The sequence below is a fragment of the Nematolebias whitei genome, chromosome 20 (genome assembly GCF_014905685.2).
Source record: "Nematolebias whitei isolate Nwh7 chromosome 20, NemWhi1, whole genome shotgun sequence".
Classification (NCBI taxonomy): Eukaryota; Metazoa; Chordata; class Actinopteri; order Cyprinodontiformes; family Rivulidae; genus Nematolebias; species Nematolebias whitei.
In genome coordinates this window covers 1,651,797-1,659,746 of record NC_056517.1, presented here as the reverse complement: position 1 = coordinate 1,659,746, position 7,950 = coordinate 1,651,797, and the positions used below count along the sequence as shown (strand labels likewise).

Sequence of the window (7,950 nt, the reverse complement as noted above, 5' to 3'; positions counted from 1 at the left end):
GTTCTTGCTAGGCCTAGTTCATAACAAACAATGCTTTTTGTGAATGGCTTAGTCTTTGATAAGAACAACATCTGAAATACATCAAATTCCTTCTATTTTTATGCCTAGCTGTTTTCCAGAGATTAATTTAAAGCGGAGGGAAAAAATACACAAAAATATTGTGTGCTCTTGTGACTGGAGGTGTGATCGCTGTGCATATGGCTGTATCAGCACCCTTTTCGGTGTCATGAATCATGAACACCTTTAGTGTTGCCTCCCACCTTGTTGCTGCATGCTGCGCTCTACAGCTGGTCTTGGAGGAATGAAACCAATAAGATAAGTCCCCCCACCCCCCACATATTCACCCAAATGGATTTTGAGACTTTATTGAGCATTAAAAAATATACAACAAGGAAAATATTTCCCCCTTTTCTTCATATTTTCTCTTTCATCTTAAAATCTGACTTCTGCAGATGAACAATCCATGACTCAATGTGACAAAATGAAAAAAAGAAGTATTTTTAGTTCAACAGTAAACTTTAAGAACAGGGCCGTTGGTCCACGTGTTCATCTCATTCACTGAAAATCTGACAAAAATTAAAAAAAGATTTATAACAGATTTGGTTTGAACAGAAGTGAAATCACAGACTAGGTGGTCACATCAGACTCTGACTCTGCCTCTTCGTAGAGTTCTGCCAGCCTCTGGAACTCCATTCCCCAGTCACTCAGATAGTTATACTCCTGCTCCGACTGAGCGCCAAGAGAGTCCAATGGACTGATGGATCCCGTAGACGAGCCCTGTCCTTCATAAGCATAGGTCTGAAGGGAGTCATATGGCGGCACACTGGTGTCCATATCAGCCTCCACCAGTCTCTGTCTGATAAATTTCTGCATGTCCACTTCGTCCAGCTCCACCACTGGGCTCCTGTGGATGTGGGGCAAGCCACAAAGACTCCTCGCCTCTGGCCGAATGTCCCGTCTGAACTTGAGCTCCTCTGCCGCAGTTGGGTTACGGAGAGCAATGATGTCAAACGCCTCTGTGTCCTCCTCACCTCCGCCCTCGTCGTCGTAAGTCACTACGTTTTCTCTGATGTCCTCTTCAGCAATGATGAGGGGTTCCTTCTTGCTCCGCCTCAATGTGATGAACAGAACCACAATTGCTGCAAGACAGAAAAAAACCATGTTCAGAAAACATACTGAGGTTGAAAAGAGGAAATAAAGGAGGTTTAGTACCTTTTTTGTAAGAATCAACCACAAATTTAAGCCCATTTTATTGTAAGTTCTATAATTATATAGCTACTTTTTTTCCATAACAAATGAAAAAAAAAAAAAATTCTAAAACAGTCATTTCAATAAACACAAGTCTAGTTTGTGGGATTTCTGATGTAATTTTCTATTATAATACTATAAGTTGCTGGTTTTTGAAGTAACACAACATTGTCTGTATTTAGTTTTAATGATTTGGTAATAAGCACAAGCTGTTTAAGCATTAATTTGTGAAACCAATGTTCTTATTTCACAATACATACAGTTTATACCGTGCATTTTTAAGGAGAACACATGGGGGATTATTTCCCAAGCAGTATTTTTAGTTTTTAAAAGATTAAGCCAGCCCTGAAGTGATTGTAAACTGATGACTTCTGGGTCAAATCTGGCTTTCAAGCTAATTTTATCTGGGCCACAAAGTGATCAAGTGATGGTACAGTAAGTTCTGAAGTGATGTTTTGTCAAATAGTTCTCTGTACTTAGGAATGCCCAGTCATATCAGTCACATAGGGCACCGTGCATGGAGAAAAGAGCACAGGACTTTACTCAAGCTAGGCTACTAATAGTCAGTTAGTAAGCATAGCTAGCGTGGTAAAACAGAAGCCTGGAGAGCATCATATCTTTAAGCTTATGCAACTTTTTTATCTTCTTTTCTCAAAAATGAAACACTGGTGTGAATAAATGCTGCATGGGCTAGTTTTAAACCTCTATACTTTTGGATGACATTTGCTCTGTTTATCACTGTTTTCCAAAATAATAATAATAATAAAAAAATACACAAATGCATGTGTGCTGAGCATTGACCGTTTATGTCAATGGTGCCAAGGCTGTTGAATAAATCAGTTCCCTTGGAGTTTAGTAACCCTTTGTGCTGACTAGATTTGCTGATCAGGCTGATCGGTGCATCTCTAGTCTTAGCACATACAGCATGAATATGATTTACGATGCTCAGCACACATGCATTTATGTACCCAAAGTAATTTGAACACAGTTCAAGTTGTCTTTGAAAAAGGGATGATTTATGTCTTAAAAGACAATAAACAGCAAGCAGGCCCTAGTTTGGCTAGTCCTTAGCCTAGCCTGGAAGAAAACTTTAGCTTTCTTTCTCCTTACTAAAAGTTATATGACTGATGTCACAGCTCACATGGTACTAAATATTTAAGACATTTTGATAAAACACTACTTAAAAAATGCCCAGACAAGTACTTTTATTTATGAACAACTTGTTTGCAGTTTTCACTGTTAGTTGGAGCCAACCTCAGAATTCCATAGGAACACTTTAAAAAGCAGTGTTTTAGCAAATTAAAGTGTCTGATAGTAGTGTGTGATCAGATTGAGCAACACACATTTGCCATCCCATCCCAACCAGACTGTTTAAAGAGGTATTTCCCCTAAATATTATCCACATTTTGGATCTACCTAATTTGTCTCTAATGGATGGTTACGTTCCACAGCGCTTTAAGGTTGCTGTAATTAAAACTTTACTTAAGAAGCCTGATCTTGATTCAGAAATTCTGGCCAACTATAGACCTATATCTAATTTAACTTTCATCTCAAAAATTTTGGAGAAGTTAGTTGCTGGTCAGTTGCGTGAACATCTACAAATAAATAATATGTTTGAGGAGTTTCAGTCAGGGTTTAGAGCTCATCATAGCACGTAAAAAAGCACTGGTGAAAGTCACTAATGATATTCTCATGGCCTCAGACAATGGACTTGTGTCTTTACTGGTCCTGTGAGAACTCAGTGCTGCATTTGATACAAGTGATCATAATATTCTATTATAGAGATTTGAATATGATATTGGGATTACAGGAACAGCTCTAAAATTGATTAAATTATACTTATTTAATATATTCCAGTTTTAAAATGTAAATTATGAATCTTCTTCATATAACAAAGTTGCTCATGGAGTTCCCCAGGGTTCAGTATTTGGACAAATACTCTTTACTGTGTATATGCTTTCATTCAACACTCCTCATCTAAATGATGTTTCTCATGAAGCTTGAGGACAATAAGGTGTGGGGGTTTAAAGACATTTCAACTTTAAAGCACCTGAACACACAGAGTCTCTTACACCTGCAGCGACTTACAGCGTCACACTTACTGCTGCGATAAGATGCTACAGATGTAGCTCCTCTCAAACATTCTCCTAACATGAATATATGTTCATGATCAACCCCCTGGTCAACAACTGCCCGCACTAAGCTGCTAAACTGGCGAACAAGTAACGCAGGTACCTCCACCTCCTCCACCTGTGCACATTTTCTGCCGAGGCAAGAGGAGACGCACAGAAACACTGCAGGTGTTACACCACATTCTGTGACCACCGTATATTGTGACCGTGGCAACAGGCTGCTGGATTTAGAGTTGGAGGTAACCAGGAAAACCTGGAGTGGAGTTTTAGTGGCCTGAGTATTCTCCTATTAATCAAGTGGAATGGATTTGATCACAAAGAAGGAGAAACAGTGCTGCCTGAACTAATGTTTTACAGTAAAATTGTGTGTGTGTGTGTGTTTGTGTGTGTGGGCGGGGGTCCAAATTAACGTTTTTTTTAATGTGGGGGGGACTTGTCCCCTTCACATATAATGGTTGTGATGCCTATGGGCTTATCTCTTGTGGAACCAACTTCCAATTTCTGTCTGTGAGACTGACACATTGTCCATTTTTAAAACTAGGCTCAAGTATTTCCTTTTTGATAAATCCCATATTTAGGGTTGGATTGGGTTTCCTGACTTATCCTTTACCCTTACCTAATCCTGCTATAGGTTTAGACTATTGGAGGACAAATTGACCTCATTTCATCAAATGAAGTTTGTATTTGTAATTATTTCTATCTTTTTTTAATATTCTCTGTTGTCTTTATACCTTGTGATTCTTATGTATGCTCCTTTGTACTGAAACTGGCACAATTATTTCCTGTGGGATCAATAAAGTTCTATCTTATCTTATCCTATTTTTTTTTGTGTGTGTGTGTCTATCCTCCTATTGAGGACCCTGCTCGCCTCCATTCTGGACCTGCCATTCTGGTCCTGCCATTCTGTGTCCATTTCTCCTTCCTGTTCTCTCATCCCTAGGCGGTCGAAGTAGATGGCCGCTTGTCCTGAGCCTGGTTCTGCTGGAGCTTTCTTCCAGTTATGAGGGAGTTTTTCCTTTCCACTGTTGCCAATGTGCTAGCTCAGAATGGGGGACTGCAACAAAATGAAGACAACTCAATCTACTGGATTCCTTCCTTAGATAGATAACTTTACTAACTGGCATTAATAATAATGTGTTGTGTTTTGTCACCATTTTTCTACTCTGGCTCTTGTTTAAGGCAGACACTCCTGCTCTCCCTCCACCTGTTCTCCTTCCTCCTGCTTTGCTCTCTGTGTGTTTGAAGCTCCTGGTACACATCTCCCAAACGAAAAATACAATTATGGATCTGGTGAGCTGGACTGTCAATGCAATCGATAAAATATTAAAAAAATAAATGACAGCGTCCTGGAGAACCCTCTTGTCCAGCTGAGACTCACGCTGCGGGGTATGTCAGAGATCCATGGGGAGTTTAGCAGCTAGTGGGTCTCTCAGGTCTGTCTCAGGAGGGCACTGAAGACATTTATATATTTGGATTTATGATAGCAGGGGTTCTGCTCCTTGGCATTGGCAGGGCTCTGTTCCATAAACTTTTGAAGAAGACTTCAACAACAGTTTCGGCCATGGAAAAGTTTCGAGTCAGTGCAAAGGTTTGGTTTGTATTATGAGTACTCAAAATCAGCTGATGTATGAGCTAAACCATAAGCTGGAGGTGATTTGTGAGAATTGCAGGCCACCTGTGGTTCCTGGGACTCGTCATCATGTTGGGATCGACCTTGAGGAGGGCTCATAACACGGATTAGTGGCGTAGAATATCCATAAATTTGGCCATTTTGGACTGGAAAGTTACAGCAGAACTCAAGACTGATGAAAAAAAAAACAGTCTGCCTGAAGAAAAATCAACAATTGTGGCTTATCTGAATCTGACACCCACGTTTCACTTCAAATACGAGCCAACTATCAACTTTCTCCTGGGACATGGGTAGCTAGGACAAGGCTTCCTCTATCGCCCCCCCCCCCCCCCCCACACACACACACACACACACACACTCAGAGAATGTCTGTTCAGGCTTATCAGAACTGCCAGCTAAAACAACATCATCGGAACTGTGGCCTACCTTAAAGTGCTCATGGACAAATATCAACGCCTTGACATCAAATTCATATGTAAACATGTTTATAAATGTGCTTGCTGGTAGACAGCACAAAAAAAACAAAACAAAAAAAACTGTCCAGATGACCTGACTGAAAATTGTTGGATTGTATACGTGGATTAAAGAGCATGGAGTTTGTTGCTTGCTGATAGAGTTTTGTTGATGTTTCAAATTGTGTCCTGATAGGATGTGCCCCTGCGTCTATTATGTCTCTGTGTGTGTTTGTAATTAGTGTTCCTTTTATCTGTGCAGCTGATTGGCTGAGGGGGGCTTCAAAAGACCAAGCTCCTCCTGCTGGACGAGCGAGGGAGGCCAGATGAGATGTTGTTCTGATGGTGATGGTTCTTGTCCTCCAGCCTCGCTCCTGCTCTGGCCACTGATTGTTGCACCTTGTCACAGTTGTTGTTGTTGTTTGTTGTTGTTGAGCTGATTGTTTTTGGGGACTGGGAGTCACCTGTTTAGCCTAGGTTTTTACCGGTTTTTGGTTTTAGGGTTAGTCCCCGGGTTAAAGGGCGAGGGGAGCGGCCCAAATCCGACGACCAACTGCTGGTTGGTTCGGGGCTTCTCCCTCTTTTTGTTTGTTTTAACCAGGCCTCCCAGTCTACATTTTAGTTCAGAAGATTTATTGACAATTAAAGCTTTGTCTAAACTGGAAAATGGTCTGAGCTTCATAAGTTGTGGGTGCTGCCCTCTCCCAAACTTATCGGGACCATAACAGATGTGAAGAGATTTTTTTTTGTAATACCACTATCTAGTCTCAAGGTTCTTACCATTTTTCTATCGAAAAGTATTTTGATAATAAAGAAAAAGGGGCCGCACTTTTTAGTAGCAGTAACATGCATGCTGCCCATCTTTCTGACGACAGTACAAACATAATTTCACTGTATTCCGGTACAATGATAATAAAACTTATTCTGATTCTGATCATTGTATGTTCATATAAAATGGCAAAACTGGCTCTCTGCATTTTACTCATCTACCCCCAGGTGGAGCGGTGGGCAGCTATTGAGGGCGCCTGGGGAGCAATTGAGGATGGGGTGTGCTGCTCAGAGACACCACAAGATGTGTAATGACTGGGGATTGAACCGGGGACTTTCAAGTCCCAGGTCGGCTGCCCTGCCTCTACACCCCCCCCCCCCCCTTTATGTGAATATTTTTGGTCAGTGCCCTAAGATAACTTCTGTTGTGACGTGGCACAATATAAATAAACAGAATTTAATTGAACTGATTTTCTTTAACAGTTTATATTTTAGAACCAACAAAAGTGATTTACCAGGAAAGATATAAATAAAAAAAATCCCTCAGTTATACATCCATCCATCCATCCATTATCTTTACCCACTTATTCCATTTTGGGTCATGGGGGTCACTGGTGCCCATGTCCAGCAATCACTGTGCGAGGGGCGGGGTACACCCTGGACGGGTCTCCAGTCCATCACAGGGACACATAGAGACAAACGAGAGAAAACATGCAAAACTCCACCCAGAAAGGCCCCTGGACCGGGGTTTGAACCAGGGACCTGCTCGCTGGGAGGCAGCAGCTCTACCAGTTGTGCCACCGTGCTGCCCCTAAGTTATACAAAGAAATGAAAACTTGAATCCCTTTGGGAAATAAAAAAGAGCATGGCAAATGTCATCTATTCAGAACAAAGTAATTTGAAATACATAATTGATGGCCAAAATTATTAGAAAAGTGGTTAACAAAAAATTGGTTCCCCACATTGTTTGCTTAAAATAATCATCTGCTTAGAAAAATTTGGACCTTCAGCAAATTTTGCTGATGAATTTGGAAGTTTCCCCTAATCAGGAGCTTACATTATTCCTACTAACTATAAGATGTCTCATTCCAAGTGACACAGGAGTGAGCTGCTGTTTTTATCACTTGTCAAAGAGAGGGGTTGTATTGCAGAGAATTCCCTTTATGTTTCTTAGAATTGTCTTATTAAAGTTATGAAGTTGTGATATTTTAAGAGCCTTGTTCCAACAAGTATACAAGTGGCTTGTGACTATTGATGACTTCACATCAAGGTTTAAAATCTTACATTATGAAAGAAATATAGCATAAATGAAAAATAACATTTTTAACAGGACTGTACATTTTGAAAATGGTTTAGAATGCTACATTATTAAAAATAGATGAAAAAGTAGATTTTTTTTGTTTGAAAGAGACATCACTGTCTCATAGTAGAACAGTAATATGTGTTAACAGATCAGACAATTCTAAGAAACATAAAGGGAATTCTCTGCAATACAACCCCTTTCTTTGACAAGTGATATAAACAGCAGCTCACTCCTGCGTCACTTGGAATGAGACATCTTATAGTTAATAGGAGGTGTGAGACAAGAAGGTGGACATGTTAGAATATGATCTTATAAAATACAGCTCCTTTAACCCAAAGGCCACTAGAATTAATTTGACTAATCTAATAAATTGACTCAAGCACTGACATTTTGGTATGTATATATATATATATATAT

At 40.2% G+C, this 7,950-nt stretch overlaps 1 protein-coding gene across 1 annotated transcript in view; it reads right to left on the bottom strand.

The window, feature by feature from the left end:
- Positions 1–475: 475 nt before the first annotated feature.
- LOC119426488 (cadherin-18) overlaps positions 476–7,950 on the bottom strand; it is a gene marked incomplete at its 5' end in the record, with an annotated part of 70,299 nt that continues 62,824 nt past the window's right edge. The window contains 1 exon segment of the mRNA XM_037694045.1: positions 476–1,139. Within this exon segment, the coding sequence (XP_037549973.1) occupies positions 628–1,139 (512 nt within the window).